This window comes from Zingiber officinale, chromosome 4A (assembly GCF_018446385.1).
Source record: "Zingiber officinale cultivar Zhangliang chromosome 4A, Zo_v1.1, whole genome shotgun sequence".
In the NCBI taxonomy this organism is placed as follows: domain Eukaryota; kingdom Viridiplantae; phylum Streptophyta; class Magnoliopsida; order Zingiberales; family Zingiberaceae; genus Zingiber; species Zingiber officinale.
This window is the reverse complement of record NC_055992.1, coordinates 13,086,288-13,105,656: the sequence shown is the minus strand read 5'-3', so window position 1 is coordinate 13,105,656 and position 19,369 is coordinate 13,086,288. Positions and strand designations below refer to the sequence as shown.

Sequence of the window (19,369 nt, the reverse complement as noted above, 5' to 3'; positions counted from 1 at the left end):
CTTCAATTTGACTTTATAAACTAAGGTTTTGAAAATTGAATCTTTTGCAAACTCGGTCTTGAAACTTTGATTTTGAAAACTCATGGTTGAAAAGTGTTTCAAAGTTGAAACGTATTTTGAAAATTTAAACCTTGAAAGTTTGGTTTTAATAATTCATGTTTGAAAAGTATTTTAAAAGTTGAAACTTACTTTGAAAATTTGATCTTAAAATTTGTAACTTATAACCCCATGTTTGGAAATTAGAATATCTAAACTTAGCGTTCCTAAACTTAAGCTTGAAAATTAGCTTTCAAAAATTTCTCTTAAGTTTACAAAGTCAATTAATTTTGCAGATATTATCTTTTAAAATTACTCAAAATGTACTAAATACTAAGTTATGTTGCTAAATTAACTATTTTCAAAACTTAGTTATTTTACAAAAGTTAAGAAACAAAAGCTAAATTACTATTTAAACTCCCCCAAGTTACCTTGACATTTTTTTTACAAGTTTTACTTTTTCTGCATTCCAAAATTACTTGACTTATGTCCGTATTTGATGAATGCCAAAGGGGGAGAGATATGTGGTTAAGTTAGAGCAACTAAATGCAAACTTAAAAAAATAACTTAAAACCTTAAAAATCTCGAAAATCATGCTTGATTTTTGCATATATTTATCACTAACTTAACCAGGTTGTCATTCCATCAAAAAGGGGGAGATTGTTGGTGCGGTTAGCACTAACGGTCTAACTCAGGTTTTGATGAATGACAAATCAGGTTAAGTTAGGTTCGTCGTTATCTAAAACTCTGATCGAGTGTGCAGGATAAGTCCAGACAGGTCGACGGGCTGACCGGATGTCTGGCACGAAGTCCAAGTGGGTCGACGGGCTGACCGGACGCTTGGCGAGAAGTCCAGCTAGGTCGATGGGCTGACCGGATAGCTGGCGAGAAGTCCAAGCGGGTCGACGGGCTGACCGGACGCTTGGCGAGAAGTCCAGCTAGGTCGACGGGCTGACCGGATAGCTGGCGAGAAGTCCAGACCGGTCGAAGGGCTGACCGGACGTCTGGCAGGTAAGTAAGGTAAGTCACTGGAGGGGAGTGACTGCGAGGACGCGTTCCCGGGAAGGGAACATTAGGCGTCAATCCGGCTTAGATCCATTTCGGATATCTAAGTCGAGATCGTGACTAGATTCCGGTCTCGGAAAGGCGGAATCTAAGTCATACTTCTTATGTCAAATTTATAAACTGTACTAACACTCTATTTTGCAGGATATACATTATTTATTTGCCTCGGACTACCTTGTCTTGCAAGAAAGCTGGTTTCTGGAGAAAGGTGGTCCGGGCGCCCGGAGGGGATCCGGGCGCCCGGAAGGGATCCGGGCGCCCGGGAGGCGATGTTTATCCCGATTACGCGTCGCCATGTGGAGCTCATCGGTTGGACCTGCCACGTCTCACCAGGGCGCCCCGAGCCTCATATAAAAGGAGGGTCAGAGGGGAGCTTCAAAATACAATGAAAAGAAAGTCTTCTACTGCTTGCTCTACTGCTCTGCGCTCCAGCGACGCTAACAAAGATCCGACAATACGCTCCTTTCCTTTTCTTTAATTCTTGTCGGTATTTTCTTTATTTTGCTAGCATTCCTGTACTTTAAATTGTAATCATTTTCGAACTGCTAGTGATTGCCCAACGAAAGTACTCACGGAGTACATGCCTTCGAGTAGGAGTCATCACAGGCTCCGAACGAAGTAAAAAACACCGTGTTCAGTTTACCTAAGTTTTTTTTATTATTCCGCTGCGCTTAACTCTTACTAACGCTGTTTTTCGAATCGATATTCACCCCCCCCCCTCTATCGACGTTTCACGATCCAACAGGTAGAACAATCCTAATTACGGTTAGGCAATGAAATCCTGGTCCATGAGATTAGGTAAAGACTTGTCAAGTCAAGGACGTCGAGCTGAAATTCTAAGGTCGAGGATACTAGGTGAAAGTCCTGGGGGTTGCAGACACCAAGCAAGAAATCCTAAGGTCGAGGACAATAGGTTAAAGTCCCGAGGTCTCTGATGTTGAGCAAAAATCCAGACGGTCTGGATGACCGTTCTAGAAAAAGGTAATCTCTCTTGAGAGGACTAAGTGAGAACGCATTCCTCGAAGAGCGAACAGTAGGCATCGGTCTGACCTAGAGTTTTAACGAAACTTAAGTCATACCGGACAGTCCGAATACTGTCAAATGAGTTGGGAAGGAGCTTTTTCTTCAATATTATTAATAATATTTCAAAATCAATTTTGAAAAACACCTCCATTCTTTTCTTCCACGATGCAAAATCTCCCTCGAATTTAGGTGGGAAGATTGTCGGTCCGGCCATCGTCTTGATCTTGTTGCTTCAGACGACAGTTAGTCCTTCTGAGGCGGTCGGGCTCTGATACCACTTGTTAGCGCAGTAGGCTGGCAAGAGAGGAGGGGTGAATTGCTTGAAAATAAAAATACCCCCTCAATCTTTTCAAATCTAAGAATGCAACAATAATAAAAGAAAACAGAGAAAAATACTCAGCAGTTGACTTGGTTACAATGTAGGTGGTTGTTAATCCAAGGCGGTTGAACAACTCAATAAGAATCTCCTTCTTTGAAGGCGGAGAAGTCTTTTACACACTAAAAGCTCTAAGAATTGCTAGAAAGTTAGTACAAGAGTTGATGCATTATTTCCTAACTCCATGGGAATTTTTATAGTTCCTGGAAACTCTATCTAAAGGCTTGAGGGCACCTCCCAAAGGGTGGAGGGTGCCTCCAGCCGAGGCGAGTGGATAAACTTTTATCCGCTCGCAAACGATCAGATTGACCGGTTTGAGGGCGCCCTCAATGGCCTTGAGGGCACCTCTAACGCTATAGAGGGCGCCCTTAAGGCATGGAGGGTGCCCTCCCACCTTAAGAGGTGGAGGCACCTTCAACACTGCGTTGAGGGACACCTTCAACTTGTTTTTCAAGCTCCTTTCGACTCCATTTCTTCTTCCAAAACTCTGATCGCTTGGGTGATTTCGGCCAACCGAAATAGGGCTCACCCGAACCTAATTTCGATCTTCTCCTCGAGCAGGCTTCTGCTCCGGCTTCTCGTCCCTCAAACGTCGCATACGTTCTTCTTGTCCATCGGTGTACTCTTCCACAACTCTTTCGTCCCTCGGACGCACCGAGCCCGTCGGCTCCCTTCTTATGGTGTCCTTCTCGCTAGCTGCATCTTCCGCTCGACTTCCTGCGTTCCTAAACTCTTGTACACTTAGACATAGGGATCAAAACCAAACAGGATATGACTTAACTTGGTTGATCACATCAAAACAACCACGGGGTTCAACAGCAATTAGCTTTCCTTTATTTGCATTAACTTCCATTTACTAGAATATGTTTCATTTAATGTTTTCCTATTTCATTCCTTAATTTAATTCCGTTGATGGTGAAGTCATAGTGTGGAGTGATAATACATTGTGAGATCAGTATTAATGGTTAGATAGTGTTGGATCGAGATCGCGCTAGAGGGGGGGTGAATAGCGCTCTTGGCTATTTCGTACGTATCGGAATCGTAAACAGCGTTAGAGTAAATAAAGCAGCGGAATAAAAGCAAGCACACAAGAACACAGGTCGATTTTACTTCGTTCGGAGCCTAAGGCGACTCCTACTCGAAGGCCCGCGATCCTTGATCGCTTCCGGTGGGCAACAACTATAAGCTCGATTATTACAGACTAAGTATTACAAGAGATGCGATAAAAGAAATCTATACCGGCGACGAAAAAGAGGAATCTTGGAGCTCTGGGCCGTCGTAGACTTGTAGCAGCACTTCCGGGAGTCTTTCGGAGCAGCACGTTGAGTAAAGAAGACTTGGAACTCGTTGGTCTGAGCTGCTGGTCGAACCCCCTTTATAAACAGTGTTCAAGGCGCCTTAAACCCTTTCAAGGCGCCTTAAGCCTGAATTTTATCCCGTTCTGCTCGCTGGGATAATCCTTTGACTGCCGCGACCTGAAGGCGCCTTAAACCCATTCAAGGCGCCTCCAAGCTGTCTAAGGCGCCTTGGAGGGTCCAAGGCGCCTTAAGCCTGCTCCTCGCGCCAGCTCAGGATTTTGAACCTGAGGCGCCTCCAAGCCCCATGGAGGCACCTCGGACACTGTTCATCCGAAAAAAAATCTTCGTTATTTTGTACCTGCAAGATATGTTAGTCCCAAACAACATCCTGCAACACAAAGTTAGCACAAAATAACAGTATAGAAAATAAAGAATGTTTAAGACAGTCTCTGGACTGTCCGGGTCTGACTTTGGATTTCCATCCGGAAACCCTAGGTCGACCCGACGCCTACTGTTCCCTCTACGGGGAATGCGTCCTCACCTACTCCACTCAGGAGATTTACCTGTTGCCAGTACGATCCTCCAGATCGACTGGACTTTTGCTCAGCACTCGATACTTCCGGACTTTCTGCTGGACATCCGCTTCCCGGCTAGTCCAGTCTTTTACCTGGCTCGCGACACCAGGACTTTCCACCTAGGGTTACCACCCCCTAGGACTTTTGCCTGAAGCCATCGACCTACCAAGACTTTCCGCATAGGGTTACCACCCCCTATGACCTAGGGTTACCACCCCCTAGGGTTTTTCCCTTTGCCTAACCGTAGCTAGGACTTTTCTCCACCTAGGGTTACCACCCCCTAGGGTTTTCACCTGCCTAACCACAGTTAGGACTTTCCTGAAACACTCATTCAACATGTTAGATAACAAGAACCATTAACTTTGAATCATTTGCCATTATCAAAACTCGGGTTCGATCGTCGGATGTTTCCCGCACCAACAATCTCCCCCTTTTTGATTATGACAACCTAAATTCAAAGTTAAGTAAAACCAATGCATAAGTATATTAAAAAGTTTTAAGTGAGCAAGCTTAAGTATATAAATTCAAATGAATGTCTAACTTAAGCTAACACTTAAACTTTTGTGAAGCTCCCCCTTAATACAGGGTTTCCTTTTTGAATTTTTACTTTACTTGAATTTCCTACTCTCCCCCTTTGTCATTTATCAAAAAATAAGGCAGTTGAAAATAATTTTCAAATTTTCTTTTTGAAAAGTAAATTAGATTATGAAAAAAAGCAGGATAAGTGCTAAGTTGAAAAATAAATTTTCACCTAAAATTTTAAAAGCACTGAGTTAAAATTTTGCAAAATTATCTGAACGGTAACTTAGAAAATATCTTATTAAGAATTTATAAAGTTATGTTTCAAGATTGGCTAAGTTTGAAAAAAAATTGAAAGTTGCTCTATGAATCACTTAGCTAAGCCTTTTGGAAACATTGAATTTTGAAAAGGGACTTAGCTTAATTTTGAATAAAATAGTACTTATTTTTGAAAAAGAACTTGTTAATTTTTAGGTTGAAGAGAGAGAGTAGCTAATATTTTAATTTAGGTTATTTATTTAGTTGGTCCTTAAGTCCAAGCATGAGTCCAATTCAATAGATTGACTTTAAGAGGTATCAGAGCCCTAAAGATCAAACATGCTTAACCTGAATATTTGCATTTTCTTTAGTTTGAGAGATACTTTTAGCTGAGATAAGGTTATTTTTGTCTTTAACAAGTAACTAAGTAAATTTTTGTGATATCACAACACTTTAAATTCTTAGTTTTTTAAAGAGAGAGTTTAGCTAAAAAAATTGATCAGCTAAGATTTTTACTTTTTAAAATACTTTTATCAAGGACTTAGCTAAACTTATGAGGATAATAGTTTTGTTAAGTATTTAACCTTAAAAAGATTTAGTTTTTCAAAACAAACTGTTTTGATGAAATTTTGAGAATTTAAAAGTTTTGTACTTAGCTAAATTTTTTTTTAAACACTTTAAAAAGTACTTAGCTAAATGGTTTTGAAAAAATATTTAGCTAACTTTGAAAATACTTAGCTATGTTTTTCAACTTAAACATGATTGCATTGAGAAAATAATTTAACTAAGTTTAGTTAGAGAAAACTTAATTACTTATTTAGCTTTAAAAACATTTAGCTTCTAGAGGAGTTATAATTTTAGAGTCAGGTCATCAATAATTTTATTTTTAAAGCTAAAAAATAACTTGAATTTTCGAAGATATGCCAAAAATAGTTTTTAATTTTGAGGTCAAGTCAAAATTTTTAAAGAAAAAATAATTTTAAACCCGACTTAAAATCACTCCCCCTTAATTAATGCCTTAATAAATTTTTGAGTTCAGGAGTTCAAGTATGAGAGGTTAAAAAAAATTATTTTTCTAATTTCCATCTTACTCAATCTAGATTAACAAGCATGTTTAGCATTTGAGTGAACGTGAGATGGAGTTGTCTTTACAGTTGATATAAAACATAAGTTTTGAATTTCAAATAATTTTGAAATGAAGTTTTAAGATATTAGTTTTGCAAAAAATTTTAAAATGATTTTGAAATTAAGTTTTGAAAAGATTTTGAAATTAAATTTTGAAAAGATTTTGAAATTAAATTTTGAAAAGATTTTAAAATGATTTTGAAATTAAGTTTTGAAAAGATTTTGAAATTAAATTTTGAAACGATTTTAAAATGATTTTGAAATTAAGTTTTGAAAAAAAAATCAAAATGATTTTGAAATTAAATTTTGAAAATGATTTTGAAATTAAGTTTTGAAATGATTTTTAATAATTTTGAAATTGAGTTTTGAAATGATTTGAAATTAATTTTGAAAAGATTTGAAAATGATTTTGAAATTAAGTTTTGAAATGATTTTGAAATTAAATTTTGAAAAGATTTGAAAATGATTTTGAAATATATTTAGTTTTGAAATTAAGTTTTGAAAAGATTTGAAATTAAATTTTGAAAAGATTTTTAAATAATTTTGAAATTGAGTTTTGAAATGATTTTTAAAATGAGTTTAAAATAATTTTGAAATTGAGTTTTAAAATAATTTTGAAATTGAGTTTTAAAAATCATTTTAGTTTTGAAAATAATTCAAGTTAATTAAAGATAATTTAATTGTTAATTAACTTGATTTAAGTTCAAGTCAATTTTCATAATTTGATTTCTTAGTCATCTCACCCAATCTAAATTGTCAATCATGGAATCCTATTATGGTTGTGAGATGAATTATTGTGAAATTTAAGGGTCTGGTTTAACTTTGCGTTAGATTCAGGTTTAGGTTTGAGTTCAACAAGTAAGCATTCTTTGGATAAACTTCTGGACAATGGTGAGTCACAAGGAGCTCATTAAAGTAACCATGCCTTCGAGGTTTTCCAAATAGTCTTACCCATTGAACTTAATACTAATCCTTGGTCTAACTAGCACTACAAGAAAAACTCTCATAGACATCGGTGGAACAACAACAGTTTTGAGCAAAAACCGATGTCTTTTAATATTTTACACCGATTTTTCCAAAAACCGGTGTCTATGAGCGCAGATTTTCGCTCATAGACATCGGTTTTTTAGCCGATGTCTATGAACACCTTTTTTTTTGTTAATAGACATCGGTTTTAACACCGGTTTTTAAAATCCGGTGTTAATGAACCAAAAAAAAATAATTTAATTTTTCCACCAGCCAAAATTTACAACACTTCACAAAATTCCCTCCAAACCTAAACTAATATCGCGCCGCTTCTCTCAGTCTAAACCTAAACCTAAACATCCTGACCGTCTCTCTCAGCCTCATCTCCCTCTTCCCCTTACTGCATCTCTTCCCCTTCTTGGATCTTGGATCGATGAGGAAGATCAAAACCACCTACTTCTTCTCCACGCTCGCCGGCACGATCTGGCCGGGCTAGTCCGACGGCTCCGGCCTCACCGGCACGGGGGCTTCGTTGAAGGCTCTTGCTTGCTCAACGTCGGCGGCGAGCTCGTGTTGAGGCAAAAGGAAGCAAAGAACTCTGAGGAGCTCAATTCGACCTAAACTCTTTGCTTTCCCCGCCGTTAATAGGGCAGTTCCCTTCCTTGGTCGCCCGAGATTCCACTACGGAGGTGTTACTTGTTAGGGTTCCATTTCAATGTCTCCGTGGATCTGTTAGTTGATTTCTTCATTTGTCTTATTTGTTTATAATTTTCCTGGATTTTTGTTTCTGGCTCCTAATTTCCTGTGAATCTACCTTCATCTCATTTTGCAAACTCCTGGATTTTTTCATTTCGCCGGTTGATATGGTTGCTCGAACAGGAATGTAGGTTGATTCCTCTCGGCGGCGACGACGACATGGCTGAAGGGAGTGATGCGAGGGCGTGGGAGGAGCTGATCCCCGATGCCCTGGGCCTCATCTTCCGCAACCTCCCTCTCCAAGAGATCTTCACCGTTATTCCTAGGGTCTGCAAATTGTGGTCGCGAGTAGTATTGGGCCCCTACTGCTGGCAGGAAATCGACATCGACGAGTGGAGCCAGCACTACAAGCCAGAGCAACTCGATAAAATGCTTCACATGCTCATAGATCGCAGCTATGGCTCCTTCCACAGGCTCAGTGTTTCCGGCCTCCATACCGAGTCCATGTTCACCTTAATTGCAGACCAGTATGTAGATCTCATCTCATCTCATTCAAGCTGATTAATACCCTTGAATTTAATAGCTTGCATCTGCTTAATGCATGGAGATAGCTTCGTTAAATGATGACTTAATTAGTATGCTTGTCGCTGTCACTCTCAATTATACAAATTGTTGATAAACAAACCAAGCTCATGGTACAAAATGACAAAAGTTCTCATGAAGTTGTGCTTTATCTGGAGTCTTCCCTGTATCACCATGCAGAGTAACAGGGAGACGAACTGTTGGTAACAGTCACCAGTGAAAATATTGAGTTTCTGGTCGCCTTCGTTTTGGAAATTTCATCTTTTTAATGAAGGTCTATTTTAGATTTGTCTTTGCCAACTACATACATCATGGTACCTTCGTGTAGGAGTAACAACTAGAGGTGCAAAGGATAATCCACTTTTTATGCTTCCCTCGTACTGTTTTTTTTTTTTTTTAAGTTTGTTGATAAATTCCTCTCGCCAATTACCACACTGTAACTTACCATTCTAGATGACATCTCTCTGGTAAATTTGTTCTTTGTTTTGTTTGGAGGATAACACATTCATTCCTTGTTAGTAGGTCAATTTGAGTTTGGTGAGAACTTAGTCCTCTAAAAGATTTGGGTGAACTTTTGTTTCGATGACTGATCGTCACTATTGCTGTTCTTCTATCTGTCTAGTGCTGGTTCCCTTCAGAGGTTGGAGCTTCCAAGAAGTGAAATGAACGATGCCATTGTCAAACTTGTTGCACCAAGATTGTGCAATTTGACTTACTTGGATGTCAGCTACTGCTCAAAGATAGGTGCTTGTGCGATCGAAGCGTTTGGATCTCTCTCTTTCCGATCCCTATCACTACGCCCTCATCGCTTCCAATTCCTTCGTCAAGGTAAAAGCATCGCACTCTCGGTTCCGGTTCCTTCAGCGATGCGGCTGTGGAGCTGGGCCGTGAACTGGTACTCCCTCCCTCGAAGACGAATTAACTTCTACAACTTCACCTTCAATCAAGACATCATGAAACAAATATGCTGATTATTTCATGTGTTTGTAGGTGAAGAAGAGAATCGATTTAGTTTATGGAGGTGGAAGCGTGGGATTAATGGGGCTGATTTCTCAGACAGTTTATGATGGTGGATGCCATGTTCTTGGGTACTACTTACTTTTTTGTTTTTCGTCTTCTTTTCTTCTGTTGCGTAGTTGTTAGAAGAAAATTCTAATTTGGCGTGCGCAGGGTGATTCCTAAAGCTCTTGTTCCAATTGAGGTATGGTTTTTAGCCTTCTTTCTCCCATCTTTTGTCCATAGACTATGTTTAATCTGCTATTCCTTCATGAATATATGCTTTCAAATGACTTAACTTGTTGAACTTTGTTGTTTCTTTTGTATTTTAGAGTAAGTTTTTCCAGAAGGCCTTTCAACAGTAAATGAATTTTGTGATCAGTTCATGAGTATATAAGCCTCTTTAGATGTACTTTTGCATTTATCTATATGTATATATATAATGGTAGGAACAAATAAAAAAAAAACTCGAGTAGGATTTCATTGTGTAGAAAATTATGCTAAGTTAATTTACAGGTTTCATTTTATTAAAGGAATGATAATTTGTGGTATTTTCTATCCTGTTTTTGTTTCAGATTTCAGGGGAAACAGTAGGTGAGGTAAATGTAGTTTCTAATATGCATGAGAGAAAAGCTGTGATGGCTAGACAAGCTGATGCATTCATTGCACTTCCTGGTAAGTGTTAAATAATTTCTCTTGTCATGTTTGCTTTTCTAAGATCTACCTAGTTCCCGAAAATAATTCGCAATGTTATTGTAGGAGGATATGAAACAATGGAAGAGGTGATGGAGATGATAACATGGTCACAACTTGGAATTCATAATAAACCAGTGAGTTTGCATCTTTTTCACAAAACTTCTGGAAAATGTCTGTTCATGTAAACATTTCTTCCTTTTTTGACACAGGTTGGTTTGTTAAATGTTGATGGCTACTACAATTCCTTGCTCAAACTATTTGACAATGGTGTGAGAGAAGGTTTTATTAAGCCGGCTTCTAGGCACATCGTTATTTCTTCTCCGAATGCAACTGAATTGCTTGCAAAAATGGAGGTTAGTTGTCTACTTGTCTCTATAATCTTAACCTTATTTTGTGGATGCGACTATAGTCACATTTTCCATCTGGTATTGAACAAAAACCATTATCTATTGGATATATGCTTGGTCGAGATTTAAACTCTTCACTGAAAATCTAACAGATGTTGTGAAGTGATACTTGAATGCAAAAGTTGACATCTATCAAAATTAAACATTGAAGAAACTATGGAGCACAAGCTTAGATGCTTTCCCCTACTAAGAAAAATTTAATTTATTTTCTAAAATTTTGATTGCGAAACTTGAACTTGTCCATTGTTTCAAGTTGCAGCTATACACTCCCTTGCACCAAGAGGTTGTTCCGATGTAGAGCTGGGAGGTTGTGAATTTATGACTATATCTAGGGATCAAATTCGTTTGCTGTTGTTTTCAATAAGTTTCAGTATCACATATTATTCTTTCCTTCAGTCTGTTTCTGGGGAACCTCATAGCTCTAAAAGTTTTTCATCAAGAATTGCAATCCCTTGTGACATTCTCAGTAAATGCAATATCAGTGTCTTATTATTATTGCAAGAAATGATCAAAATTTGTTTCTCCATTTGATCTTGTCCTCATGGATAGGGTGTTCTAAATTGGATAAAACTATGATGCTTTTGGAAAAGCAGTCTATAAAGCAACAGTGGATGTGTAAACATGTTTCCCTTCTAACTTTTGATGATCTGAAGAGTTAAAATTGAACAGCTCTACTGGAGACTACATCTTAAAAACTAAAACAAGAAAGAAATATTGCAACTAATTTAACAGTAGAAGGTTCATCATTGTTGATAGTGTATGTTTTTCTAATGCAAGTCTGCGTAAATTATAATTTGATTAAATTATGAATAATGAACAAAAGGTTTTGGGTCAGGGGAGATGACAAGTTGCTGTTTTTTAGTTAGTGAATGGTTAGATGGAAGCAAGTGGGATATTATTGTAAAACCATGCACTAAACTGGTGAGGGATGCTCTACTTGTTAGTTAATGAATGCTTCAGGTTTAGGTACTTATTTGAAACAATTAACAACTGGTGCTCTACTCCAGTTAATTCATGGCTGGACAACAGAGTTTTGTCCAGCCAAAAAAACTATAATCAATAATCAACTAATTATTAGTTTAGTCTCATTAATTATTGCATGTTATTTTAAGGACGCTTACCAATTAAAATTGCCAACTGCTGGCTGAATTGGTATTCTTCAACAATGAAGCATTACTTTTTATTATTGCCAACTGCCAACTAATTATTTTATGATGCTGTCGGTTCTTATCAATCTGAACACTTAATTAGAAGGAACAAATTATCTATGTTATATTCTAAGTAGCATATACTAAGTGTCATATATGAAAGTTTTAGATTCTATGTTATATTCGTTATCTTCCACAGCAGCCTTTAAAAACTCAGTATTCTATTTTATTTGATACATGTACACATTTGTTTTAGTTATTTGACATATGGTGGATTTATGTGTTTTTACAGTTTACAAATCTCAAGGACTCCAGAGTTGAAATTGATGAAGTGCGGTTCGAGTGGGCTGAATGTATGCTAGATTACATTTGAAGTGCGGTTCTACCTTGATGTGTTAAAAGAATGTTCTACCTTGATTTTGATATCTATTAGCTAGCTTTTGATGTAAAAAGAATGTTTGGGTATTTTATGGATACTCTTGTAAGAAGATTATTTATATAATTTGTGAATATTTGTGTATTTTATGGATATTGTTGAATGAAGAATATTTGTATAATTTGTGAATATTTGTGTATTTTTTTTATTATTGTCGGTTTTTCATTGTTTCGGAAATAAAATTTGTGCTGTTAAAAAATATACATATTACATCGGTTTTCCACCACTGCAAGACCGGTGTTATTAACTAATATTACATCGGTCATTTACCGCTGCCAAAACTGGTGTTATTAACATACAATATTACATCGGTTTTACACCGTTGATGAAACGGTGTCGTTAAGTGATGCTACACCGGTTAATAACCGATTCGAAGACCGGTGTCGTTAAGTGATACTACACCGGTTTTAACCCGATGTCTAAAATGACAGACTTTTAACATCGGCTTTATAGACATCGGTCGAAAATGAAATAGACACCGGTGGAAAACCGATGTCTATGAGGGTTTTTGTTGTAGTGTAGTTAGGATCCATTTAAGGGTAGCTTCGGTCAGTTCCACTTGGCCAAATGCACCAGGTCGAAGCCATATCTTCCTAGACATGCGATGCCCAAGCTTCCCTAACGTACTATCATCCGAAAATTTCACCAGTATTGTGGGTCAAGTTAAACTTAGCTCGTTTTAGTCTAACCTTAATTACCCTGCCGGGTAATCTACTCTTGTTTTACCCATTTCGGGTAGATTAAGTTCAGTTACCCTGTCGGGTAGTTCAGTGGGGGGTGCCAGCTATTCTGGATCCTCCATCTATATTTTGAATTTATGATTTAATTTCGAATTTTTAATTTGATTTTGATTTTTGAATTTTGAAAAAAAATTTTAATTATGTTCGTTTTATTAATATCGTTTTTCTTTTTGCTCCTCCTGGATCATAGCCTCGATAAGGTCTATCAAGGTAATAGACTTGATCCTTGGGGACCCAATATTGACCAAGTCCAACTTGATTGACCAAGTTGGACTTAGGTACCCATGCTTGGACTACCTTTTTATTATTTCTATTTACTAATGATAAATACGATTTGTATTTTCTTTTAGTTTTAAATCCAAGTCCGGAATTGTTGTAAACGGCTCGTTGTTTTCCAAGAATCAGATCCAGATTCTTGGAACCCAAAGTAAACCGTTCCAACATGTTCTTGAGTTCTTTAACTTGAGTTTTCAAATTGGAATTTTCTTCCTCAAGTTGTTGGACTTGGGTTGAATTTCCAATTTGAACTGGCTCAGTTAAAGGACTCAAGTTAGTCACTTCCTTAAGGGTTGTTACCTCCTTTTGGAGTGACTTGACTCGGACGTTAGATTTAGCCAACTTTTTTAGTAAGGAACTAAATTTTCTGAATTATCTAAGCAAATACTAGAAATTAAAGAACTTACAGTGAGTTTAGAACCTTCGGAAACGGATACGGATCCGTGGCTTCGCTCGGACTCGGTTCCAGATTCGCTTTCGGTATCTATCACGTATTCGGACTCAGTTTCCGCCATAGATGCTAGTACTGGTAATGCGAGGAAGCTTGTCACTTCTTCTTCGTCAGTCTCTGATTTGTCTGAAGATTCAGACCATGTTGCCTTCATCATCTGTTTCTTTCTAGCTTCCTCTGTCTTGCTTGTACCTACAACCAACGTAATACCTTCCTCGACCGAAGTAGTGTCATACTGTTCATCTAATTCAAATAAATTGTCTATTAAATTATGCTTACTTACTTGGGTACCTTCGTGTAACTGAATCAGATTCTCCCACAGCTCCTGGCGCTTGAGAATGGCCCGGCGCGATTCAGCTCCTTATTCGTTAAGCCGCATTGTAGTGTATATGTTGCTTTTGCGTTTGCTTCTACCTTTTTGATAAGGTTCGCGTCCCAGTTCTCGTACGGTAGAGGCATACCGGCGCCGTCAGTTGGTATTTCGAGCCCAGTCTTGGTGATCATCCAGACATCGAACTCGGTTTGTAGGTACGACTCCATTCGGCCTTTCCAGTAGTCGAAGTCTTTGCCGGAGAAAAGCGGTGGACGAGTGGTGCTATAGCTTTCTTGGAGAGTCATTGAATCTTGCACGAAAAAGTGAGCAAAAAACTTGTCCCAGGACTTAATCCTGGATTAGTAGTGTGGTAGAAGGATAGAAATAGAAATTTACGAGTTTCGAGAAAAAAATAATAAAATAATAAAAAAAATATTATTAAAAATATTTAAAAAATATTATTTCAAATTTTGCCAAATTCAATATTTTATCAATACTAATAAACCGTGAAAGGATGAAAATAAATTTTTCGAAAATAATTTTGGAGGGAAAAAAAACGAAAGGCGTAAGGTTCTATTTTTACCCTATACAAACGACAAAGCCACGAAAAATGCTTGAATGGTGGTTGCACCAGTTCAAAGCGACCCCGCTCTGATACCAATTGTTGGATCGAGATCGCGCTAGAGGGGGGTGAATAGCGCTCGTGGCTATTTCGTACGTATCGGAATCGCAAACAGCGTTAGAGTAAATAAAGCAGCGGAATAAAAGCAAGCACACAAGAACACAGGTCGATTTTACTTCGTTCGGAGCCTAAGGCGACTCCTACTCGAAGGTCCGCGATCCTTGATCGCTTCCGGTGGGCAACAACTATAAGCTCGATTATTACAGACTAAGTATTACAAGAGATGTGATAAAAGAAATCTATACCGACGACGAAAAAGAGGAATCTTGGAGCTCTGGGCCGTCGTAGACTTGTAGCAACACTTCTGGGAGTCTTTCGGAGCAGCACGTTGAGTAAAGAAGACTTGGAACTCGTTGGTCTGAGCTGCTGGTCGAACCCCCTTTATAAACAGTGTTCAAGGCGCCTTAAACCCTTTCAAGGCGCCTTAACCTGAATTTTATCCCGTTCTGCTCGCTGGGATAATCCTTTGACTGCCGCGACCTGAAGGCGCCTTAAACCCATTCAAGGCGCCTCCAAGCTGTCTAAGGTGCCTTGGAGGGTCCAAGGCGCCTTAAGCTTGCTCCTCGCGCCAGCTCAGGATTTTGAACCCGAGGCGCCTCCAAGCCCCATGGAGGCACCTCGGACACTGTTCATCCGAAAAAAAATCTTCGTTATTTTGTACCTGCAAGATATGTTAGTCCCAAACAACATCCTGCAACACAAAGTTAGCACAAAATAACAGTATAGAAAATAAAGAATGTTTAAGACAGTCTCCGGACTGTCCGGGTCTGACTTTGGATTTCCATCCGGAAACCCTAGGTCGACCCGACGCCTACTGTTCCCTCTACGGGGAACGCGTTCTCGCCTACTCCACTCAGGAGATTTACCTGTTGCCAGTACGATCCTCCAGATCGACTGGACTTTTGCTCAGCACTCGATACTTCCGGACTTTCTGCTGGACATCCGCTTCCCGGCTAGTCCAGTCTTTCACCTGGCTCGCGACACCAGGACTTTCCACCTAGGGTTACCACCCCCTAGGACTTTTGCCTGAAGCCATCGACCTGCCAAGACTTTCCGCATAGGGTTACCACCCCCTATGACCTAGGGTTACCACCCCCTAGGGTTTTTTCCTTTGCCTAACCGTAGCTAGGACTTTTCTCCACCTAGGGTTACCACCCCCTAGGACCTAGGGTTACCACCCCCTAGGGTTTTCACCTGCCTAACCGCAGTTAGGACTTTCCTGAAACACTCATTCAACATGTTAGATAACAACAACCCTTAACTTTGAATCCTTTGCCATTATCAAAACTCAGGTTCGATCGTCGGATGCTTCCCGCACCAACAGATACGATGTTGTTTATTTCATTAGAGTAATTTCATACTTGTTTTTCTATCTCATTTGTTAGGTTTAGAATCACAAAATCCAAAACCCCAATTTCAATATCAAAAATCCAAAAATATAAATAACAAACAATCCTAATTACCATCATATCGTAGCTTTCGTTGGGAGACGACCCGAGTCATTTCTATACTACATTAGTATAGTTAGAGGGTTCAGTACTTAAATTCTTTCGATATCATTTCACAACGAAAAAATGATCTTAATCACTTATCCTCTTGAAACTTAGCCAGCTAGGCCTTGGACACCTCTAGCTCAGCCTTCAGAGACTTTATTTCGACGTCTTGATCGGCGATTTTTTGTTGCTCCGTTGATCGGCTCGATTGTGTTGGGATATGCTCGATGCGGTGTGTGCTAAAACATGTTTCGTAAACATACACAATGGAAAATAAAATAATAATAATTTCTAAATTATTATATCACACGCACCACACGCATAGAAGGATACAACATGCCAAATATGATCGCATAATTAAACTTTTACGGAAAGTAAATTTACGCTAGATGTACCTTACGGATGACCTGTAACGAGAAGGATATTAACCGTAGCGATGTTATCAAACCTCACCTCTTTTCGTATCCACACCGAGCTCCTTAAGACAACTCCTTGAGTACAAGCCTCTCCTTTGGAAGTTACTAGTCACGAGCGAAGAAGAAGGATCAAGAGAAAGAGGAAGAGAAGCAAACAAGGAAGAAATTTCTTCCTTGTGGTGGTCTCGGCAACAAGGGAAAGGCTTCCCCTTGTTGGAGGAGCAAAGAGAGAGGGGAGAGGGAGAGGAGAAGAGAGATTGAGTTAAGGTATTTCAAAAATTTTATAAGTCAATTAATGATCTCATGTGTATAGTTTTCTCTCAACCATATCAATATATAGTCCTCATTAATGAATTGGATTAGAAAGTTCAAATCCAACCCATTATCTCTTAACCAAAAATTAGTCCATTAACTCCGTGGTTTGGTTTACAACTAAACCAAGTTGGTTCATGACTAATTCATTATTAAACCAAATATAGTCCAATTCTTCCATAAGAGATGTGGCTCATCCGCGCTTCCATTGCGACAAATATTTCCATATTTATCTTATGTATGGTTTGATCAAATATTTATCTCTTGATCTAAGAATCCTATTCTTTAACTTATTTTACGTCTTTTAGAGACTCGTTAGTGTGAGTTCCCGGTTTATCTTGGTCATTCATAATTAATTACTTAATTATAGAACGATCATGAGTGACATCTAGTAATATATCATGATCCCCAATTAGTCAAAAAATCATAGTTGATCTTAGAATTAATTTTAAACCCTTCAGCAGCTACAGTGAGTTGTTCCTCGTTCCTTTCACTCATCTCATACCCACTTAGTTCAGGACAAAGTCTATGTGTCTTGTCCCCACTAGGCTAATTACGTCACACCTAACCCAAGTAATACTTTCTCGTTCTACAGATTCAAATTACCCGTACATGTGTACAAGAGTCTCGCACTCTTAACATGCGATGTTTTGGCTAAAGACTTTGAGTAATAATTCTAATGAGTGGTCATAGGGTATACGTCTCCTCGCAAGGAGCAGTGAATCCTCTGTGGGCTATCCAAACACTTTCGAGCACTTCAACTTATATCCAATCATCCCGGGTCCACACTTTAATGAGATGCTTACTTAAGATGTCAAAGTATAAGTCTCCATGATGAAGATGACTTGTATACCTCAAGTCGAATGAAACTTCACTCATGCTGTAGTAAGAACTTCGTAGACATATCTATATACGTAGAGAGAGAACCATATGAAGTGTTATAGCGAGTCACTCCAATGAACTAGTTACCATAACCAGCATCCACATTTAACTCTCGACATCCCAATGTTTCGAGAAAATAGCTACTTGGTCGAACCAAGGAGTATAACCCATGCGAGTCTTACAAAATTGATGGTGTTCGAATACATCAATTTGATGACTAGAAAATTTTCAATATATTCATAATTGCACATATAGAGATAATCACTAATTGTGATTCAATCACAAATTCTCTCATACTATGAATTATATTACGGATATTCAGTAAATGAGTTTAAGACAATCAAATATATAATATGCACTCAAATAGTGAATCTATATTTATCAAATAAATGGAAAAAAAAACGTAAGGTGATTGCTTTAGGACATCCCTCAAATTCTAACACTCCCACTTAGCCTAAAGCCAATCGCCACGATGTCCTACACCGTAAGCACAGACGTGACTCTCAAACTTACTTTGTGGTAGAGCCTTGACAAATAAAGAGGTGAATAGCCTTGACAAATAAAAAGAACATTTCTCGAATTTACGACTTAATTAATCTAACACTTGCATAAATAAAATAAATAACCGAAAGAAAAGATGCATGAAAGGGTTACTTGGTTACAACCGGAGAGATTGTTAATATAAAAAAGTTGGAGCTCAGTAAATAATATCCTTCAGGCGGAGAAGTCTCTTACAGCAGTTCAAGTACTCAATTACAGAACAAAACAAAACTAGAATGAATCACAAGTGTTGTTATGAACCTCTTGGACCAGGGCTGTATTTATAGCCCTGGAGCGCCTGGAAGGGTTCCAAACGCCTGGAATGGTTCCAGGCGCTTGGAATAGGATAGAATTATATCCTCGACGCAACGGTTAAACGCCACGTCGATTTGGGTAAAGTTTGGATTCCGAGCGCTCGGATGGTCCAGGCTCCCCGACCAAGTTAGGTCGTCCTGACCTGGTCCGGGCGCCCCGACCTAGTCCGGACGCCAAGACCAGGAAAATCAACACAATTGACTTTTTTCATTTGAGTCTTTCTCTTCGGTTTCGCTTGCCTCGATCCGGGTCTTCCGCTTCAGCTCCGTTCGCTTGGATGATTTTGACAATCCGAAATAAGGTTCACCCAAACCCAACTTCCGACCTTCTCGAGCAATCTTCCGCTCCGGCTTCTCGTCCATCGAAAATGTCGTGTGTCTACTTCTCGTCCGCCCGTATACTCTTCCGCAGCACCTCACCCCTCAGACGCACTGAGCCCGTCGACACTCTCCCGTGCCGTCCTTCTCACTAGGTACGTCTTTTGCTCGACTTCCTTGGTGGATAATGTGAAAAACTCAATTAATAAGTTAAATCCTAATATATTCAAACTACATTCAACGAATATACATCAATTTCACTGATCCATATGGAATTAAATGCAAAAATTGATGTATATATTTTAAAATGTTGAAAAATAATCAAAAGCTTACTTGAATCCATCGAAAAGCTATCGCTTCTTACTTTATCATCAGAAATCTCACGAACATAGTGAATGGCTTCCATAGAATTGAGGAGTCAAACACCACG

At 38.7% G+C, this 19,369-nt stretch overlaps 1 protein-coding gene across 1 annotated transcript; it reads left to right on the top strand.

Annotated features, from left to right (window-relative positions):
• Window positions 1–8,156: 8,156 nt before the first annotated feature.
• LOC121972246 (F-box protein FBW2-like) lies at window positions 8,157–9,490 on the top strand. The gene is made up of 2 exons (XM_042523938.1): window positions 8,157–8,464; window positions 9,142–9,490. The coding sequence occupies exons 1-2, from the start codon at window positions 8,157–8,159 to the stop codon at window positions 9,488–9,490; spliced, it is 657 nt and encodes a 218-aa protein (XP_042379872.1).
• The last annotated feature ends 9,879 nt before the right edge of the window (window positions 9,491–19,369 follow it).